General features: G+C 42.6%; 1 protein-coding gene across 1 annotated transcript; it reads left to right on the forward strand.

Annotated features, from left to right (window-relative positions):
• The first annotated feature begins 313 nt into the window (after window positions 1–313).
• Window positions 314–21,957, forward strand: LOC148041689 (sequence-specific DNA binding transcription factor). The gene is made up of 5 exons (XM_087681280.1): window positions 314–560; window positions 652–781; window positions 8,092–8,292; window positions 20,679–20,846; window positions 21,067–21,957. The coding sequence occupies exons 1-5, from the start codon at window positions 427–429 to the stop codon at window positions 21,589–21,591; spliced, it is 1,158 nt and encodes a 385-aa protein (XP_087537406.1). The 5' UTR covers window positions 314–426; the 3' UTR covers window positions 21,592–21,957.
• The last annotated feature ends 1,131 nt before the right edge of the window (window positions 21,958–23,088 follow it).

Raw genomic sequence — 23,088 nt, forward strand, 5'->3', positions numbered from 1 at the left:
AGACATAGAGAATTTGGGGGAGAGAGAGAGAGAGAGGAAAAAGAAGAGAGAGAAAAATGAGAAATGGATTGTTGAGCGAAGTTGCAACTTCGTCGCTTGTCGCTTTTAGCTTTCTGTGCGTGCGAAGCGCGTACAAAATGCTAGTGACTTATTATTTACCTACTAAACAGGTAAACTCTTGTCCATTTTTCGATAAGGAATCTCGCTTGCCTAGTTTGAGAAGTGACAAAACGGAGGTACACTCTTTACATATGCAATCAATCAAAAACATGTCATTTTGGTGGGCAAAGGCTTTGTGCCAATCTGGGCGCCTAGTTTCGAAAACAACACTCGCAGGGGTTGGTGTGGGCACATTTTGCCATTTAAAGGGAAGCTTGCATTGTGTAAACTCCAACGACTTGTGATTCTCCCATTGTTACAGACGACATGTCGAGGTCCTTGCTGCAGCCCATCGGGCAGAAGCGCCTCACCAACGTGGCCGTGGTCCGCCTCAAGAGCCACGGCCTGCGCTTCGAGATTGCCTGCTTCAAGAACAAGGTCCTCTCATGGCGCTCCCGAGTGTAAGCCCTTGCCTTTACCCTCTTTTCCTTCGATTCAGTCCTCTTTCTCCCCCTGTCGCGCCATTAAAAAAAAAACCTCCCTTCATTGCAGAGAGAAGGACATCGACGAGGTCTTGCAGTCACACACCGTTTACGCTAATGTTTCCAAAGGAGTCCTGGCGAAATCGAAGGACCTCAGCAAGGCGTTCGGAACAGATGACCAGGAAAAGATATGCCTCGAGGTATTTTGCCCATCCTTTCTTTAAAGGTACAATGGTGTTACCTGTCTGATGCTACCACGAAAACTTCTTTACGAAAAGGCTGTGCAGTCAGTTACATCAAGTGTGCAGCTCAACTGCTGCATAGTGATGCGTGAGGTTTTCACCCGGTGCACTTACATCTTTTACAGTTCAATACTAGGAGGGCTGGCTAGCGAATGGTATGGAAATTTTCTATGGCTAGAATATGGCAATCTGATTGAAATAATTGGCTATGCACAATGTTTATTGCGAAGATATTGCCTACTCTGCTTGATGAGGTAAAAGGGAATTCAGCTACACAATGCATGGGTTCTCACTTGGAGGAATGACTACATTTGCAAGTTTTCATCCGAACCAAATGCCAACACATACACACAAGGGGCAAAGGGATAATGCACAAAGGGGTATGCTCATGCAACAAGGTGCATCTTAAACATTGTCCTTACAGGAAAATTGTTCACTAGCACTTTCATTTAAAAAAATTCCCCGGATACCTAAAGGGAAAAAAATCATAGAAAGTGTTTAATATTTGACTAGATCCATAGATCAAACTATCTCTTCATCCAAAAAGCACCCTTTTACAATGTTGGAAGGATGCAATTCAATGCAAAGGCTAGATACCACAAGGATGGGATGTTGACGTTAAATACAAAAATGTGTGCCATAGCAAACCCATTTTAAACCACAGATATTGATGTAGTAGTAGTGGTGGTGGTGGTGGTGGTAGTAGTAGTAGTGGAAGAGTTTTATTTGAGAAGTAGCTAGTGTAGTAGCACTAGGAGATACCTAAAGCTTAACAATTGAAGGAACACAGCTCAACCAAGAGAGAAAATGTAGCCACCAAGCTCTAGCCTTGTAAAGATTTGGGGATACTTGCAGAGTCAGCCCTTAACCGAAATACAAGCCCAACATGTAAATACTAGAAGAGACTAGAATTTTTATCTGAGTGCTTAATATTGAGATGCTTTGGGGCCAAGCAAATAGAGTAAAATGCAGTAGAGCTAGAAAAATCTGGTCTAAGGATAGGGCTACCATTGCACTTGTCCTTCAGTAGATTTGTACTAGCTGAAATGGTGTGGAGGGGGAGATGCCACGTGGATGATGGATATATCACAAATCCTTGTGGGTGATTAAATGGCATTGTGGAGTAAAGTTCAATGCGAATGGCCTAGAAGCTCAATTAGCTAAGCCTTCAAGTGTCTTCAAGATATTGATTAATGTTTACAATACCAATTTTTCTTTTGTATTCTACTACATAGGTTTTAGAAATGACTGGGAGTTTCCTTGGGTCTCATTAGCTTGATTTTGATTTTGGTTTTATTTTTGATCTTGATTGAAGTTTTGATTTTGTCTACCTTTTCCTTGTTGCCCCTTTTGAGAAGAAGCAACGACAGCCCCCCTATGTAGAGGTCATACTATGAAACTAATCAAACAATTGAGCGTAACACAGTAGCTGATGCTCAAATATCACTTATTGCACAAAATGGAAGCATTTCCTTGGTGGCTCGTTAAGAAACAATGTGACTTGATCGTTCGAGGACTTAGAAGCTCTTGTGGTAGAGAACTTGTTGAGAAGACATCGATACTTAGCCAACCTTTCAAGTCATCCTAGTTAGTGATTTTAAAGTTTTGGTGCAACGGGTCTTATCTTGAGCCTTATAGTGGTGAGTCAAGTGTGCCCAACACTTAATACTAAGTCAAAATGCTGAAGTTGTGAATGAAATTTAGGTAATAAACTTTACATTAGCGCGTCAATAGGGGTGGCATTTCTGGCCTTTCATGAGTGGATAACCTTATATGTATGAAATAAGTGCGGGATGAGGTTGGGGCTTCAACTTTTGCACAATATTCCATAGGTTTTGTGAGTCAAGGACACATCTCATCAAGTTTGACCAAATACTGAAGTTTGACTTGTTAAAATGAGTCTCGTCATCAAAGGTATGCTTGGTTGATGAGGATCTTGAGCTACGTAGTGGTTAGTCAAGTGTGCCCAACACTTAATGCTAAGTGAAAATGTTGAAGTTGGGAATGAAATTTAGGTAATAAATTCTACATTAGCGCAACAATAGCGGAGACATTTCTAGACTTCCATGAGTGGACAACCTTGTATGTATGGAACAAGTGCGGGGTCAGGTTGGGGTTTCAACCCTTGCACAATATCCCTTAGGTTATGTGAGTCAAGGACATATCACATCAGGTTCGACTAAGTATAGAAGTTTGACTTGTTAAAACAAGTTTTTTCATCAAAGGCATGTTTGGTTAATGAGGAGGAAATATCATAAGGTGTTGGATAAGTGGAATAGAATGAATAAGTAGTAGGAGGTGGAGGGGGATAAGTAGGAGATGGGTAGGCAAAAATAGGTTGAAAATGTCCAATGCATGCCAATTGATGCGGAGACACTAGAATATGAGTGTTTTCATAAAGTGCTAGTGGAGGTGGAGGCATCGGGACATGTAAGCCTTGTCTAACTGTCGGTCGGGGCACAAAAAACTAACCAAGAGGCATAGTGATAGAAAGCGGTCGGAATGGAATCCTAGAATGCCAAAATGGCGTTCACCTCCAAAACGTGGCTAGAAACATGTTTTAGTTGGGTGGAACGTTTTTTGTTCTATTTCAGATAGGGGCCACTAGTTGGAATGCGTTCCAAAAAGGGAACATGCCATGACTATTGGAGCTGGAACGCCACGTCACAAATTTTCTTTGGCGCCCGACAATCTTCCACCAAAGACTCCTTGTCTGGTATTCTAGATTCTCATCTCTTGCCTACTCGATACGTGCGTCTGTTGTCTTGCCTTTTTCTTGACCCTCACTTGCTCCTTCCGCCTATTGACCATCTACTCTTGCTTCTCCCTTCTCCTTTCTTCTCTCTCCTCTCCCCGTTCTTTCTTTCATTTCCCACTTCTACTACTCTCTTTTCTCTTCTCTCTCCTTTTAAGCTTTGTCCTTGTATATTATATATCTTGGCTTTAATATTATATAGGAATTATGGGTAAAATTAAAAAAAATGTTTTTTAAATGAATTTTTAATGCCGTTCCGTTCTCTCGTCTTTGTTTCTTGGGTTTGGTGTCCCCATCACCGTTCTCGTTTCCATTTCCTATTTCATGTTTCTATTCCAAAAGGCCTACTAGGTAATGCCATGGAGACAAAATGTGGTACCGAATGATCCACACTTGGTAATGGTTTGGTGGCATTTCCAAGCAGTGGAAATCTCGAAAATGGGTGTATGGGAGGATGAAACTCCATCATGGAGACACCACCCGGCTAAGGAAAAGATGAGGTTCTAAAGCTTGTGCCTAAGGGTGAAGGACCCCTTGGTATGATGTGTGAAGATATGAAAGGTGCACTTAATGGAGGTTGAATAGAAAGTGGAGCGGAACTAGTAGATGGGATAGGTAGATTTGTGATTGGTGTAGATGTGGGAAATGAATTATTTTTCTTTTGTTCATTAAATGCAAATGATGAAGAAGATGATATACTAAAATTAAATTGACCATAAGATGTAAAAGCTAAAGAAAAAGATGAAAAATAAACACTCATCAATGAATCTTGCAATTTTTGTTGACCTTTTCTTGAGTTCGAATAGAAAATCCTATCTTCTTCAAGACTTATGAACCAATACTTGGTATGAAGAGTTTCTTCATCTTGAGCATGACCAATATCTTGCAGAAAAGAGAAAATAATTCCAAAAGATTGAGAAGTATTGATTTGCGATCTTGACACGGGAGTGAATGGAGGAGGAGATATGTATGGAAGAGATGAAAGTGGTAGAGATGGAGATGAAGGTGGTAGAGAGGAAAATAGTTTCCATGCTAGTTTCCATGTCAAGATGGCTAGCCCTTTGGAGGTTCTATCCTTTCCTACAAAACCATTAGACTAGTGCATTGGATCTAAATGAGAAAACTCAAAATTACCTTCAATTTGTTGTTGAGCTCAATACATGAGGATGAGTTTATATGCGGCTTATGAGATCTTGTATAGTCTATGGATTCCATGGTAGCCCGAAGACTCTCCAGCCATGTCGCAAGTTGGAGAAGCAAGCAGTGAGGTCTACTTCGTCTCGTTTTTGGATGTGCTAAGCTTGGGAGCATCATGATGATGCTTTGAAGATGTGTTCGAAGTCATCTCGCCCTTTGTTGTTCTTTCTTCTTGTGAAGGGCTTTTGGATCAAAGGCCAAGGTTTTGTCGAAGAGAACCTTGCTCTCATACCATGTGAAGAAATACCCTAATGCAAAAACATTGAAAGCGTACGACAAAGCATAAATTCGACAGAACACAACTAGGGTTAGGGTAACTCAGAGACAATGAAAATAGTGAAAATTTGAATGAATGGATAAATATAATACGATGCTCATGCAACAAACAAACCGTGCAAGGAATGAAAAATTGTTGTACTTGGAACATTTGTGTCTCAAGGATTGAGGCAGAGATAATGAGTTGGAGAGTGTGTCGTACTCCCGATGAATCCCAAAATGCAGCAAGGTAGCCTCCAGATGTTGGACCGCAACAAAACACAGTAAACAATGATGCTAGATGTAGAGAAGAGGGTGGTGACAACCTAGCCGCATCTAGGAGCAACAAATGCAGCTTCTGGGGAGTTGTGGACGGAAGGGCGGCAGCTGGATGCAGCAAATATAGAAGTGAGACGGGTTGCTTGGCTGTTTGTAGTAGATCGAGGGTGAAGATTGCATGGAAAGGGCTCGAAATAGGCGTTCAAAAGGTGTAGACAATGTTGGGCAGCTCTGGTTGAGATGTCCTTCATGAACAGGGTGTGAGAAAGTTTTGGGACCTCGAACCTCTCCTGGTTTTAAGTCTCTTGAGGCACTCTCGGTTTTAGGGGTTTTCATCAAGTCCTTACTTTTGGGGCTGCCCACAAGGCTAATTTAGTATGTAATGCTTATTTTAGCTCAATACAAGCATGGTCCACATTTGGAGTAGACGATGAAAAAGGCCTATCTTTGCATGTATACTCCAGAGGAAGAGAGAGAGAAATCATCACTATGTTGTAAAACAATGGCCGCTCTCTTGGATGCCATGATTACCCCAAAATCTGCCTCCATCTGTATAAAACTAGCACACAAAGTGGACTTACATTTTAAATCTTTTTCCTTGACATTTTTGCCCAAAAAAGTAAAATATAGTAATGTATGTTTTAAAATATAGTGATGTACATTTTAAAAGCTTTTTCCTTGACATTTTTGGATAAAAAGCATAATTTACTCCAAAAATAGTAAAATTCAATGTTCAAGCGTAAACCTTGGCCCTATTGCCTAAATTTAATGCTTCAATTGAAACTTTGACATAAGGTTCAAACAGCCCAAGTATTTAGAATTTGCACTTTGCACTTACACATTACTAATTAATTAATATTTGGCTCTCAACTATTGAATCCCTTGCCATTGATGGGCCTGCCCATGTGTGGTACAACTTATGCAACGTCTTGCTTGCCCGTAGAGCTAGAAGTTAATTACGTATTGATTACAAAGCTTGGAAAAACACATCCTAGTGACACAAACAAGAGCACAACACAACATGCAAAGGAGGAGAAGAAAAATCTGATGAATGAATGGATGCTAAATGAATGTATGATAAAAGGTGTGAGACACAATTAGAATGGTACTCAATGAGAAGAGACTATTTAATAGCCACAGTCTCTCGTGGGAACAGATTGAGGGAGAATGTGAATGTGTGTTGTACTCTGAGTATGAATTGTGAGTGCAGTAAATCATCAATGTTGGAAGACAATAGGGCAGCAGGCTAGCTGCCAAAACTCTGCAATGTCAAGGCTAGGAGTGTTATGTTGGAGACTTGCTATGTTGAGATTCATGTTTCGGTGCGGACGCTATATCTTGGTACTCTAGATGTTCTAGTTTTAGAGAGGGGTGACAATGGACATACGGAAGAAGAAGACAAGGTCTTGTTGCTTTTGTTGTGGCCAGAAGGAACATCTCTGGAAGGACTGTAGGACATTCGTAGCTTTATGGAAGAAGTGGGCGTGGATAGTGGTGAAGAGTGACGATTCTTTGGGGAGTCTTCCTTATCTCCAAGTTTGGGTTTAGGCTCTTGTTATGCAACCGTGGTAATGGTTGTAGGGGCCTCCCTTCCAGGTTGCTAGTACAAGCGATGCAATACATTCCTCACAACTCTCTAGTGCGAGAGAGGGAGTGTGAGAAGGTGGTGAGGTGAGGTAGTTTTGCCTCCTCTATATAGTTATATAAGTGCATAGGTTTTAGAGAGGGACATCCCTAATGCATTGACCAAACTCTAGCAAGTTCAAATCTTGGAGCTGGGATTGACATCCAAGTTCATGATGAGTTGTTTGATAGAGAGCATGCTTGGCTTCTAGTTCGAGTTCACATGAGGGGACACTTTGGTGGATTGGCCAAGGGCGGGGAATCCATGGTCACATATGTTTAAAGGCATTTTTGACAAGATGGTCTTGTATGCTACTGCGAGACATTCTTGACAGATATTGAGAGTTGGTGTGATTCTTCTCTGTTTTTAGGAGTTTGTACGATTGACATTGACCTTAGATTCTCTCCGAAGCATCTTGATGGTGGGCTAGCCACTCCCTACTTGGATATCCATGGTTCTCTTTTGGTGGTGATTCTTGTATGGACTTTGATGGGTTCTTATCATTGAATTAGTATATTGTACCAGATCACCCATACTTTGAGAGAGGGTGTTAGTGGATATGTCAGTTCATGTGTGAGTTTGTGCATGCTAGAGTGGGCTTGGCACATTATAAATATTTTAGGCATTTTATATTTTCATTTTCATGCAGTTTGAGGCATTTATTGTTGGCCGACCTGACATCATTTATGGCTTAGATTTGGCGCATATATTTTCATCACTCCCTCCTCCACTGTGTTATTCACCACCTACAAGTTCTAGTGGAGAGAGGGAGCCGGTTCTTTTGCCTTCACAGCTAGTGCACTGCTCACATTGGATCTGTACTATCTCATGTCTTGGTATATGGATTCCATTTCCGTAGCATCTCTTTGCTTTTGAGTTCTTGGTGCAGTGTTTCTCTTTTCTTTTATCTCTTGTGTTCAGCAGTTTATTACAATTTTCCACACTTCCATCAGTGCATCTACTTCTGACAGTATTTTTGTAGTCTGTCCTATTCATTGAACAACAAAGATGAGATAAGGCTTTCAATGCTGGAAATATGTAATCTGTGTAGAGGTGCTATGAGGCTCTCTTTTGGAGGAGTTTATTTTTAATTTTCAGTTTTTGCCAGATTATGGTGTTTTTAAAATGTTGTCGTCGTTGTGTGATTTTGTTTTCTAGATTTTGGAAAATGGAGAACTGCAAGTTGCAGGAAAAGAAAGAGAGGCTCACCTATCAAACCAATTCAGGGATATTGCAACAATTGTGATGAAGAAAACTGTGAATTCAGAAACACAGCGTCCCTACACAATTAGCATGATTGAGCGATTAATGCGAGAAGTGCATTTCGCTGTGGATCCTCACAGGAGCTCTAAGCAGCAGGTATAGATTTTGAAGATGGACTATTTGTTTTCTAGTTTCTAATGAGAATTTGTGGCAGAGATATTTCTCCCTCAGTGAAAGTGACTTGGTAAAGGATTATGTACCTGAAATTTCTGTTTAATCAATTGGTTTGATGCTTCAAGTCAATGATGTTTCTAAATCTTCAACAGTGTACATGCTGTTTTGTTGTCTTATTACAGTTATGATTGCATATTTGCTGTTCCTTCCTGCAGTTTTCTCTTTCTTAGCTTTGATTTTGAGGATGTGATCGAGAGTTTAGTAACCTAATTTTTTTCCTGGTTATTTTTGGTCTACACTTACGTATAAGTGAGACACCAAATGAAAGAGTTGGTGTTGTAACCTGTTTTTATTATCCTACAATGTTATTCTATGTGATTGTGGAAAGAAAGATTACTACATTGGCTGGTATGAGTTCTGCACTGATTGGATGCCTTTGGTGGAGAGGGATTAAACTGGATGAGGTTACTGAATGGACAAAGGATTCGTGTGACTTCACTGAAAAATCACCTTTCAATCTTCGATGCGGCAAAATGCATATCCAAAACCAGCTATGTTTCCTTCAACTTGTCACTTGTGAAATGCCATGTATTTCTGATTTTGGAAGCTTGTTCAAATTTCTGATGTTATGGCAGTCCAGGGCTGAATTCAAGTGAATTAGGTTATCTGTGCACACCTCAATAAGCAAGGAGTTTTGTCTTGGTGCTTAGTCCTCTCATACTCTAAATACATTGTGACAGCAGAAGCACATGTGTACATATTGACAAGCAAGGGTTTTTTTCTTCATGCTTAGTTTTCTCACATAATCTTGATACATTGCGACAACAGAGAAGTGAAGCGCTTTTTAGCATGTGGTAGGAGAAACAGGTAAAACTGAATGTATGCTATAACGTTAAAACTTACACAATTCTGACTTGCTACAAGGGCTGAGTACAAGTTTGATCTCAATTTGTATTGAAGTACAACCAGAAGTCTTTCCTTCAACTTTCATTTGTGAAATACTACACATTCCCAAAAAGGATCTGATTGAAAGCTGATGCAGTTTTTGGCTATCATAACAATCCAGGGGTGAGTTGAGTTAAGTTATTAGCTTGCATCTCAACAAGGGAGGAGGGTTGTCTTGATGATTGTTTTTCACAAAATCTCCATACATTAAGACATGAGAGAAGTGAAGTAGTTTTCAGGACAGGCTAAGAGAGACAAGAAAGTTGAATGTATCCTATCTTAGACTTGCACAATCCTGAGCCTCTCTTGCAAGAAGCAAGTAGACTAATGCCAGCAATCCAGCTTGATCTGTATCTACTTGAACTCTCATTCAGACATATGCAACCCCATGTGGTGACTCAAATGTCGAATGATTGTGGTAATTGGAAGGTTTCCCTTGTATGGAAATCTTCATCTCTAAGAGGCTTCACCTTTGATTTGCAGGAATATAAATATGTGGACAGGCTCCTGCTAACAGTTGCAACTTTTTTTGTGTGACATTGCATATAGCATCGCTACTACTCATGTGTGATACTGTCTGTTTAAAGATCAAGCACATTGGAGTATACTGCCTGAGATTCACTTGTAAGGAATAGGGAGTGCATAGTGCATAGATGGCATTCGTGGCAATGAAGCCTAGGGTGGAGAGTGGGACACACACCTGATGAGAGTGAGCAAATGAGGGCCTAAAATTTATATAAGGATCTAAGCTAACTTGAGACAGAATGGGATAACCTATAGGGCATGGTGGCATTCTTGACAATGAAGGACTAGGTGCAAAGTGGGATACACATGAATACACATGAAGAGTGAGCTCAAGAAGGTCCAAAACCTTTTTCTAGGGGTAGAGGATGGTCTAGTCCTCTAATAGAGATCGTGCTCGTCATTATTGTGAATAGTTTGGCCATTTTGAGAAGAATGCTACTACAAGTAGAATGTATGTCTAAAGGTTGTTGAAGGACACAATATGGTCATTATGTAGGTGGTTATGGAGGCATAAGCTATGGTTCTAGAGGTGGTTCATCACCTAGAGGTCATCTTTTTACTATGGAGCATGTACTTGGTAGTATGACACATCCCCCTAGTGAGGATGGCACCACACTCATGCTCATGTGAAACATAAAGGAAACTTTTGAGGTCGTCAGGCTGAACAAACGACATGTAGGACTTGGGCGGAACTCACTTTATTACAGGAGCTTCAACAATCATGGACTCAACCACCTCTCACATGGTTGACTCGCACTACATTCTTGCAGCCATCTACTCTCCTCTTGCTTTCCCAAGCAAGTAAGAAAGAAAACAATCGAAGGCTTATAGTAGACTCACCTTCTTACCTTTGCACACTCTCGAGTCTCAAAGGCTTGATGATGGCCTCATGATCTGAGTGGTTTTTCCTCGATCAACTCTTGTAGCTTCTTCACTAGTGATCCGCTCCTTGACTGCTCCATGAAAGAGAAGAAGCTAGAGAAGAACAAGGAGAAGAGTTTCTCCGGACCTAGTCCCTCACTCTCTTACACTTAGTGACTCCTCACACACAACTTTCAGCGCTCTTACCATGAATGAGAAGAAGAGAAGAAAGGCAAGAGAAGAGGAGAGCTTCACTGTTTTACAATTTGCACGGGAGTGAGTTTGGCTCTGGGATAAATATTACAAAAACAAGAGTGTAACCATAAATAGTTGAAGTACATTAATGTTGTACCTGTGAATGACAATGCCTAGAACAATATAATGCAGTCTGAAGAATATAATCGTTCTCGACTTAATTCTGGTACGTTGCATGTTGTGCTTTTGCTTCACTTGAATTTTTCTTCACCATCTCCGGTTAATATTACTTGCCTCCAAGATGAGTGCTAGTCCCATATGTTGGGTATCTCACACGCCTTACTTACGCCTACGCTCATATGGGAGTGTGCGGGTGATCACTAGGACACTGGGGCACTTTTTACTCTCGGTAGGAGAGGTTTTTTCCCCCCAGATTATGTGTACTATTTTGTATGTGCTTGTGGTGCACACTTACGGGCACTTACTGTGTTCGGGTGTGAACAACCCCTTATAACTCTAAGGTATAAGGGTTATCATTTGTACTTTCAGGTCACACTCTATTCGGTACTATTGCATTGGGTGTCGTGCTCAACTTTGTCTCTCACTCTCATACTGTCTACTGCACTTCAGTTGCACCTCGATCCTCTCCCATCTGACATTTGGTATCAGAGCTGGTCAGCAGCTCTGTTCGGTTCCCGAGGACTTGCGTCAGCACTGACAGCTCGTCAGTACCTGTCTGGTACAGCACGTGCAGCCTGTACCTTCGTCAGCAGCCACGTCACTTGCAGCTCCACCTGCCAGGTTAGCTCCAGCCGCCAGCGCAGCTCCACCCGCCAGCGTCAGCTCCAGCCGCCAGCGCACAGCTCCACCCGCCAGTTGCAGCGCGCCATCTGCAGACGTCTTCAGTCCAGGCGCAGCCTTCTCTGCCCAGGGCGCTGATTGCAGACGCCCCCAGCGCCACCTGTTCCAGCGTGCCACCTGTCTGCAGACGCCGTTTTTGACCACGCATAGCTCGCCTGGCCGCCTGCTCGTGTCAGCAGCTCGTGACTGCTCATCCCGCCCGTCTGACGAGCTGCTCCCGTCTGCCCGCCATCCGACGCCCTGTCCCGCCACTGGTACCCTGTCCCGCCACCTGTCTCCTGACACGCCACCAGTGCCCTGACGTGCCGCCTGTGTCCTGACGCGCCATCCTGCACGCCTGTACCTGTGCGTCAGTCCGACTGTACCCAGCAGTCATTATCTCGGGAATCGTGCCCGTCGTCAACACGCAGAGGTAACATTCTGCACTTTTCTTTTACACAGGAGTTCGTGCAACAGGTTCAGGTTCAGCATTGGGAAACGTGCTGAACAGCAGGTTCAGTTTTCAGCATTGGGAAACGTGCTGTGTCTGTCTGTGACACATTGAATGCACATTTTGGGGCTTTTGTAACAGACATTTGTGACAGAAATTTTGGGCAGAAAATTTTGGGGCTTTTGATGTTTTAGTGCTGCTGAGCACTAATTGCACCTTGGGAAGCGTGCATCAGTGACAGTTTTTTTTGACAGAGTACCCTTTGCACATTAATTGCAGACTTGTGTTTGCTGCAATTTCTGGAAATTTGCAGATTTCCAGCCCGGACTGCATTGACATTGCTCTATTGCCTTTTGGGAAATAATGGCAAATCAGGGAGGAGATGTATTCACCTATGTGTCCAAGGAAGACCGATTGGATGGGAACAATTATTCCCTTTGGTCTTTCATGATGAAGAATGTATTAGTGGCAAAAAATTTGTGGGATTATGTCAGTGGAGAGGAAGCACGACCGGGAGTTGTGGCTCCCGCTACTCCTCCTCCAGGAGGACGTGCAAGAGGGCAACCTCAGCCCCCTCCACCTCACCCCGCTCAGCCACTTCCCCCAAGAACTGCAGCTCAGAAAACTTGGGATACACGGGATGCACAGGCTATGTCGCTGATTGCATTGGCAGTTCAGCGTTCTATCATTCCTCATATTCGTTCAGCAGCTTCTTCACAAGAAGCTTGGTTGATATTGGAGCAGATGTTTGCAGGAAAGAATGAGACTCGCATCTCTTTCTTGAAAAAAGAGCTAGAGACTCTAAAGATGAATGAGGGTGATTCTATGCAGGATCATCTCAACAAAATTCAGGACTTGCGAGAGCAACTCATGAATGTGGATGAGTACTACTCAGATGCGCAGCTGATTTCTACGACATTGAATTCACTGCCTCCCTCTTACTTGGCTTTTCATACTGCCTTGAACCTCACTATGAGGATTTCGAAAGAGCCCATCACTTTCATTCAGCTTGTCAGTTTGCTTCTAGAGGAGGAACAAACTAGACGGAACAGTGGTGTGGATGGTATAGCCTATGAGCAGGCTTTTATGTCAAGGCAGAAGGGTAAAAACAGCCAAGGGAAAAATGCTTCGCAGAGTTCTGGTAGTAGTAACACTTCACAGACAAGTCAGAAACAGGGGGGCACGCAAGCCAAGAAAGGAAAATGCCATTACTGCAAGAAGCCTGACCACTACATCACTGAGTGCAGGAAGCGCATCGCCAAAGAGAAGAAGAAGGAGTCAGGGATGTCTGTTTCTGTAGCTCCTTCCACTGCTAGTGAGTCCGCGTCCTTTGTTGCAGACAGGGACTATTGTTTTTACACTTGCAGTTATGATGTCTCTTGGGCTGATAGAGCATTTAGCTCTACAGAAGATGCTGACACTTGGTTCTTTGACAGTGGTGCTTCACGGCATATCACATCTCGTAGAGATTTGTTTGCTTCTCTTGGTGCACCTCCCGTTGGGAAGTCTGTTCAGTGTGCTAATAATGCATCATACCCTGTTCGTGGTATTGGGGAGATTCAGCTTACAGCCATTGATGGCTCTATTCTCCGCCTACAGGATGCTTTGTATGTGCCTGGCATTAAGAAGAATCTGCTTTCCATTTCTTCTATGGCACGTTGTGGTTTGCAGGTCACCTTTGATGATGACCGTTGCATGGTCCGTGACAAGGAACACATGACATTGGTCTTGACAGGTTCTTTGTGTCATGGGTTATATGAGTTGGATGCTCTTTCGGTAGATCAGTCTGCATATTTGACATCCACTCTTATTCCTGCTATGTTAGAGGCAGAGTTATGGCATGCTCGTTTGGGGCATGTAAACTATGGCAGCTTGATGCTATTACAGCGTACTCAGATGTTGGATGGATTACCTCTCTTGGAGAGACCTCCTGAGCATTTATGCGAGGGTTGCATTTTGGGGAAAATGTATCGTTTCTCTTTTCCCCGTGATGTTGCTTTTAGAGCAACAGCCAGATTGCAGCTTGTGCATTCAGATGTTTGTGGGCCCATGCAGACACAGTCATTGGGTGGTTGTTACTATTTTGTAACATTTATTGATGACTTTACACGTTTGTGCTGGGTCTATTGCTTGAAAAAGAAGTCAGAAGTGTATGATGCATTTTTGGCTTTCAGTGCACTTGTGGAAACTCAGTCTGGTTGCAAGATTAAGACTCTCCGTTCGGACCGAGGGGGGGAATACATGTCCTCTATGCTGAATTCTTATTTGCAGCAGAAGGGCATTATCCATCAGTACACTACTGCATATACTCCACAGCAGAATGGGGTAGCAGAGAGGAAAAATCGGTCACTCATGGAGATGGCCAGATGTATGCTGAAGGCAAAGAGTTTGCCTCATAGTTTTTGGATGGAAGCCGTCATGTGCGCTTGCCACATTTTGAACAGATGCCCTACCAAGGCCTTGAAAACCGTCACACCTTTTGAGGCTTGGCACAGCCGCAAACCTTCTGTTGGCCACTTCCGTACTTTTGGGTGTCTTGCATATGCCCATATTCCACAGGTACTTCGAAAGAAGTTGGACAACAAGGCTGTAAAATGCATCTTTATGGGATATAGCAGCAAAAGCAAAGGCTACAGACTCTATGATCCCGTGACCAAGAAGGTTTTTGTCAGCAGGGATGTTGTATTTGATGAAAAATCAGAATTATCCTTGGCTGGTTTTGATACATATCAGGCTGCCCGTGATGTCTTTGAAGGGCTGCTGCCCATCACATTTGGTAATTCAGCTGGTACTTCAGCAAATGAACCTAATGTTCAGCCAGCTGCTCCTATGGAACATGCAGTAAATCAGCACATTGCTGAAACTGAAATTCAGCAGGAACTTGTACACAGTCAGGAAGCAAGACAGGTGCCTAGATGGTACACGCAGACTATGAGAGATAGTCATTTGGAAACACCCTTGGCTGGTCGTACTCGAAGGCAAACTCGACTGCATGATTCAGCACATTCCATGGAGTTTGTTATGGCAGCATGTACTCATGATAATGAGGAGCCTGAATGTTTTGAGGATGCACGACATAGTGTGCATTGGATGGCAGCCATGCAAGTTGAATTGGATTCTATTCATAAGAATCATACTTGGGATTTGGTGTCTTTGCCAGTTGGCAAGCATGCCATTGGTACGAAATGGGTCTACAAATTGAAAAGGAATGCAGATGGATCCATAGATAAGTACAAGGCACGGCTGGTAGCTAAAGGCTACGCACAGAAAAAGGGCATTGACTATGAGGAGACCTTTGCTCCTACCTCCCGTATGACGACCATTCGGTCTATGATTGCCTTGGCTGCACATTTTGGTTGGAAAGTGCATCAGCTGGATATAAAGACTGCATTCTTACATGGGGAACTTCAGGAAGAAGTGTATGTACAGCAGCCCATTGGTTTTGCAGTTGAAGGCTCAGAAAATTTAGTATGCAAGCTGAAAAAAGCTCTATATGGTTTGAAACAAGCTCCACGAGCTTGGTACGCAAAGATAGATGCTTTCTTGCTTAGTCAGGGGTTTGTAAACAGCCCATCTGAGTCTACCCTTTATGTACATAAAGAGGGGGGATCCATGCTGATTTTGTGTCTATATGTAGATGACCTTTTGCTCACTGGAACACATGCTGATCAGATTTCAGCATTCAAAAATAATTTACAGCAAACTTTTGACATGTCTGACTTGGGTATTTTGCACTATTACTTGGGCATCCAGTTTGTACATGATGCTAGAGGCATTGGATTATGTCAGTCAAGGTACATTGGGCAACTTCTTGAGAAGTTTGGCTTACAGGATTGCAAGCCAGTTTGTACACCCATGGAACCTGGGCTCAAACTGTCATTACATGATGACAGTGATTTGTTTGATATCCATACTTATGCTCCAGCAGTGGGATGTCTCATCTATTTATGCCACACTCGGCCAGACATACAGTTTGCCGTTTCAGTTTTGAGCAGGTACATGCATCAGCCTCGTATGTCGCATTGGCAAGCTGTGAAGCGTGTGTTTCGTTACTTGCAGGGTACTAGAGCTCTTGGATTGCTTTATGCCAAGGGGGGACCACTGCAGTTACATGCTTACAGTGACTCTGATTGGGCTGGTGATTTTGATACTCGTCACTCCACTAGTGGCAATTGTTTCTTTCTTGGCTCGTCATGCATTTCTTGGCTTAGCAAGAAACAATCCACTGTTACCACGTCGTCATGTGAAGCTGAGTACAAGGCAGCCTTCACTACTGCAGTTGAGTGTGTATGGCTTAGACGCTTACTTGCTGATTTGGATGTATCTGTTACGGAGCCTACTCCTTTATATACTGACAGTCAGAGTGCCATTGCAGTGGCACGGAACCCTGTGTTTCATGCTCGCACGAAACACATAGAGATTCACTACCATTTTGTCAGAGAGAGGCTACATGCAGGTGATATCAGCCTTGTCTACTGTCCTACCACCAGCAATGTGGCAGACATCTTCACCAAAGCTCTTCCACGAGACAAATTTGAAGCATTTCGCGATGCTTTGAATTTGACGCCCTTTGGTGGCGGATGATCCTTGTACACTTGATCACTCTTCACTCCAGGGGGGTTTGTTGGGTATCTCACACGCCTTACTTACGCCTACGCTCATATGGGAGTGTGCGGGTGATCACTAGGACACTGGGGCACTTTTTACTCTCGGTAGGAGAGGTTTTTTCCCCCAGATTATGTGTACTATTTTGTATGTGCTTGTGGTGCACACTTACGGGCACTTACTGTGTTCGGGTGTGAACAGCCCCTTATAACTCTAAGGTATAAGGGTTATCATTTGTACTTTCAGGTCACACTCTATTCAGTACTATTGCATTGGGTGTCGTGCTCAACTCTGTCTTTCACTCTCATACTGTCTACTGCACTTCAGCTGCACCTCGATCCTCTCCCATCTGACACCATATCACTCATTGTCGTAGATATCATACTTCAGGTTGCACTAGAGATGTGGAATGCTCGAGACATTTAGATGTTTTCATTGGAGGAGTGGTGGCATTCGTTGATGAGAAGTGTTGCTTGGTACATGGTGGTTGGTGGTTGAAGGTGGTGTTGGTGATGCAGCTGCTGAAGAGCTTAGAGTCGTTGGTGTTGTCCTAGGCTGATAGATCCTTTTTGTTGGATAAAGCTTGCATGGGCCTGGGGTTGTGGTTGTAGCAAGTGGGTGAGGTGTTGTTGAAGAGCTGGTGGTATTGGTGTTTGTTAGCAAATTAGTCACCTCGTGGGCGAGTCCATGCATGCATACAACTTTATTTTTGGGCCATCATGATATTGGTCGGCCTGTTTTAGTTTGGACATTATTTTATGCCTATTTATTCGGGCTCCCTCCTGCTCAGTCATTTATCACTTGTAGTCTTCCTGAGCAGGTTTTGTTGGAGAGGGAGCCGGTTCCAATGCCCACATAGCCAGTGACTCATTGTTATACACAATTGTCTCATGTTTGGTATATGGATTCCATGTTCTGAGCATATCTCTGGGTTTTCTGTTTGCAGTGTCCTTTTGTTCTCTCTTTCCTCGTGTTGTGTGGTTTATTACAACGGTCTTCTACACTTCTATCACTGCACCCACTTCTAACATGGTGTCAGACGTTTGTGTGAGTTCCTGGTGTGCTGTTTTTTGTTGTTGGCATGTTGCAGATCTGTCCAATTATTCTACTGCTTTGATTAGCCTCTTTCTGTCTGCTGCTGCCTAGGCAACACCTGCCTGCTATGAATTGTTCAGTCTACAGCCCTCTGCTTCTTGCATGTTATCTACAGCTTACTGCATTTTAAATTTTAATTGTTGTATGGCCTGCATTTAATGCTATTATTGCCTGCATTTTGCTGCTCAGCATCTGTGTTTTCAGATCTGTTCATCCCTGCAGGCTGGGCAGCTGATTTTCCATGCTCTGTTGGTTGTTTTTGATAAAATTGTATTTTTTCATCAGTCCTCTTATTTTCCTGATCAACTTTATGTGTTACACTATGAGTGAACTCGTGGGAGTGCTATGCTGTGCTTGGCTGTACTCTCTCTATCTTCGCATCCTATGCTTTCCATACGGCACCTCCTTGTTGCTCTATTGATGGTAAAATTCATGGCCTTGATTACTTAACATGGAGTGCTGTCATGACAGCATGGTTTGTGCAGAAGTGATTATGCTACATTGTTTCAGGAGCTATTGGCCGTCTCTGCTGCAAATTTCACTGTCAAAGCTCAAATCGACGCATCAATACATCCTCCGAGCATCAAATACGGGCAAATGTTGTAGACATTTCATGAATTCTACAAAAGCCCCGAATTTTGGGGTCCAAAGTGCACAAATTTCAATGAAATTGGCTCAACTGAGCAAAATTTCATTTATACATGAAAAGCCTCAAAATTTTTGAGGCATGTGCATCCAATGTTTGCAATTTAGGGGTCATGTCCGGCACCAAATCTGGGAAAAGCACCAATTTTCAGGTGTAGATTTGCACAGATTTGCGTTCTGTGCTTGCTGCACGAATACCTGGCAAAATAAGGGGCTTGATTCTTGAAGAAATTAAATGTCAAGAAAATGTTTGAAAAATGACAAAATGGCCCCAGCCATTGACCTGTTGCGTGTCATGCTGCCCATCGCCTGCTGCTTGGGCTGTCGCCCGTTTCTTGGCTCGTCACCTATAGTCTTGTCACCTGTCAGCTGTTGAGGTGACCAGCCTTCGACAAACCGGCTAGCTTGTCACGCTTGTTGCAGGCATTATTGCAGCTGCTGCCTGCTGGTCACAATGGTAACAATTGCATTGACTGCAGTAACTGCCGGTCACAATTGCTTGTCCATTGGTTCTTATTGCTTTGATACCAGTTCGAAGAGTGCGAGCGGAAGCAAAACAGAGTATGTGCGTCGATTGAGGTGCAGCTGTAGTTGAGCGAATAGTGAGTGAGAGTGAGAGTGAGAGTGAGAGTCGAAGGATAGGTGTGTACTAGTGTGGTACACACAATGAATAAAATAATGTATTTATACTTAGGGTACGACACACTTACCCCACAAGGGCGAGTTCACATGTGCAAAGTAATATACACACACGAGTAGCGTAAGGGCCTTTACACCCCACATACAATAGATCATGCAGGAGCAGTCAGCCCACAAAAGCAAGGTTTTGGAGGTGAAATGACAGCGAGTATCAAGTACAACAGTCTTGGTGAGGCAGTCCCAGCCCTCCATGACAGGTGCAGCACTAAAACTGCAGGGTACAGCTACTTACTACAGCAGGAAAGCTGGTTGTCTGCTACAAGAAAGCTGTTGCCCAGATGTGAGAGAGGCTGCCCTATGCATAGAAGGGGCCGAGGAAGTGAAAAACAAGATTGAAGTGCTCCAACAGCAGAGAGAACAGGTCGCCCAGCCTGGAAATGGGTTGCTCAGCAGCAGACTGACCTATGAGCAGCAAAACACAAAGATGCAGATATGGAATCGGTACAAACACAGCAGTAACAGCACCAAAATTGTATATTCTACCCATATGATACCACACGATAATGCACAAACGAATGGTAATGATAAAATACAAATCATGAACAGTGACACAAGGAACAGTGAAGAAGAACACGAGAACTTAAAGATTGAATGATGAATGGGCAATGTCCATATATGAATGCATGAGATGTATGGTACAATACAGCACGGGTGCCAACACCTGCAGTTGCCAGCAGTGCATCCAGTCTCCCTCTTCATGTGGATGTGATTTGATGATACATAGACTGGAAGAGTGGAGTATATGTAGGCATGTGGGATGAGACCTGAGACAACAGGTTGGCTGTACATGAGTCGCCCAGCTGCCCGCTTAGGTACCCAATACCAAGCCTAACAAACATGCCTAAAACCCACGAAATGTACATTGCTACCAGATAGACTGAAACAAGCTCAAATGTGAGCTTGAGACTACCTTAAACAAGACATTTAAAACTTGTTTGATTATTTAGAATCAAGTCTTCAACTGAAAATAATATTGGTGGCTTTTACATTTAAAATACGTTTTGGGTTCCTTGGTCATGTGGGAAATGCCTGTCCTGAAATGTTTCTGAAACGGGGAAACCCATGTGGCAGCCATTTCGGAGAACATAAAGCCTTTCAGAAGTGGAAACGTGTTTTAGGCTCGATAATGGGGTCACATGTCTTGGTGTTTCCAGTCCCTCCATGAGGCGTTTTGGCTTTTCCAGCCCCTCCATGAGACTGCCAATGTTGAAGGCAGGATGGTTGCAGGCATCTAAACATGTTTTTTTCAGTTTCACGTTATTGCTTAATGTTTTCCTGTCAACCACCGTGCCTATGTGCTGGTGAATTGGGTATATTTGTGCTGAGGCAAGATTAGGCAAGTTTTAATTGCTTGATAAATTTCTGTAAACTGCATGGAGTCCATTAAGGTGAAACCTTTGGAGTGGCTTTGTCCTTTACATATATCTCATGCCAAACTGCTTGAAAGAAACAAAGCCGTATTTGAAACGTTTCTTGCCCCTGATATTAAATACATCTCACAATGCAGGCATTGGAGCTCATCAAGGAACTGGAGAAGCAGTTTCCAATCACAAGGGCAAGAATGAGACTACGGCTTGTTGTACCTGAAGATCAAAGTGTTGAGCTATCACAGAAGCTTGAAGAATGGCAAGCAATTGTTGAACAGACAGAAAGGTCAAATGGCAAGTACACAGTGGTATGTGAAGTAAATGTAAGCGTTTTGTGAAATTCGGCTAATGTTGTATTATGTCTGCTTTGGTAAATTACTGACTTGTACTTTCATAACAAGCCAAACTGGTAATTGTTTGAGTTGTTCGTTCAACATGTATTATCATTAATGATGCTTTTAAAGCATCTTCTGTCCAGATTTCTGCTTGGATTTGGATCTTATAGAGCACTCCGCTTGTGATTGTCAGGTATGCCAATTGGAGCCAGGCCATTTCCGAGAATGTGATGCTTTGGTTGGAGACTTTCACGGGCATCTAGAAGTTATCTCAATGGCTGTACAAAAAGAAGGTGATGGCAATGTAGAAGACTATATTGATGATTTGAAACCGGTTGCGTCCACCTCTAGCCGAAGTAATCTAGAGACTGTAGGTTCCCCAATAAAAAGTGATGTTTCATTGTCTCAAAATGACATTTCTAATTTTGCGAGCTCTCTCTCTCTGGCAAGTGGCACAAATTGTCAGGAAAAAGATGAGAGCACCACGCAAAGACAGTCAACAAAAAGTGTGGATAGTAGAAAAAAACAGATGAGATGCAACACTTGTAATGCAGAAGTTGGAGATCCGACAGAGTACAGGGAGCATTTCAAGTCTGAGTGGCACAGGCATAACTTGAAACGCAAAGTAAAACAGCTTCCTCCTCTCTCATCTGAGCACTGGCTCCTGGATACTGAAATTGTAGAAGAAGCCAATGATTTGAATGAGTATTGTCGATAAGTGTCTAAGGGTTGCACTGGATTGTATTCTGAAACCTGCCAAATTTCAGGTTTTTGGCGTGTATCTCATCTCATGTGTTGTACTTATGATATAACCAAATCTGGAGTCGCTAGTAGAGTGCAAGACCGTGCTGTTGTGTTACTTCGGCTGCTGAATTTCCCCTGGTCCGAATTTCTTGGCACAATCCACATCAGAATAGTGGATTGTTCATGGGCATTGCTCATTTGATAATAGTTTGGTCTTTTTGGCTTTTACATGCCTTACGTTTTATGGACCAAGCACACTCCAGAATAGTGTAGGCCTAAATTTGCATGGACATATGAGAGAGAGAGAGAGAGAGAGAGAGAGAGAGAGAGAGAGAGAGAGAGATTCATGGTTTCTTTTGCTACTTTGTCGTGACTTGTAATTCTCATGTGATTAATATAATTACTCATTACATTAAAATAAAAGAGGAAGAAGGATGTTTTTATTATGTCTCTAACAAGCCATAATTGCCCATGAGACAAAGAAATGAGTGCATCTGAACGTGTCTACTTGAGAATAACAATAATAATGAAAAGTGAAAAACAACTAAATATGTTGATGTAAGTATGGGCTACAACAAAATGCTGTCTTGATGAACCTTATCTAGAGATGTTGTACTCTTCTCACAGCAAGAATGTCATTGGGTGGTCCAAGACAACGAGTCCATTGAGAGGAGGTACTCTTCTTTGATGGCAAGCAATGACGGATGAAATTTGTCAAATGCGAGGATGTCAGGCACGATGACTAGGTGGATACCTAGCTTTAACTCTCCATACCAAGGCTATAAATTGTGACTCGCATAGGAGAACAACTCAATTGAAGCATACATAAGCTTACATGAGTTGGGTATAAAAAACTTTGCCACTTCCAAGTTCGTTGATAGAATGGGATGTATGGTTAGAGCTATGGTATGGACTCATTGCTTCCTATTATAGTTAATGGTACATTCAACTTTTCAAATGGTTAAGTCTTATTCTCTTGCAAAGAGGATATTTTGGTACACTCATGTTTTGTTTTAGGTTAGTGTGCATATAAGGTGGTAATATTTTGTTGTACTATGTCTACCACTACATGTACACGTCTACCACTACATGTGCACTTTGAAAAAAATTGCTTGTAGTATATATTAAGGAAGGGATGTGTAAATATAGATGTGTAAATATATTTATGGACCTCTCCATCTTTTTGTTCAAAGTTTTTCTTTGAGCTCGTTTGTTTTTGGGTAACATACTCAGCTTTTATAGCCTCTTGTTCTGTTATTGCTTTGCTCTCTTGCCATTATTTCCATCAATTTGTGTCAATGTGCATTTCACCTCCTTTTACAAGCCTCCCATGCTAGTGCCAAAGTGATTAGATTGTTGTGTTTGAGGGAGATTTAGGACACAAGACATGCAATATCTATGTTGACAATGTTTCTTCGGCCTACTTTGTAAAGGATGTCCATTTTGGGCTTTGCAAGTGTGATTTTTGGCC

This window comes from Lygodium microphyllum, chromosome 1, assembly GCF_053477565.2.
Source record: "Lygodium microphyllum isolate KBCC chromosome 1, Lygodium_microphyllum_v1.1.10, whole genome shotgun sequence".
Lineage (NCBI taxonomy): Eukaryota > Viridiplantae > Streptophyta > Polypodiopsida > Schizaeales > Lygodiaceae > Lygodium > Lygodium microphyllum.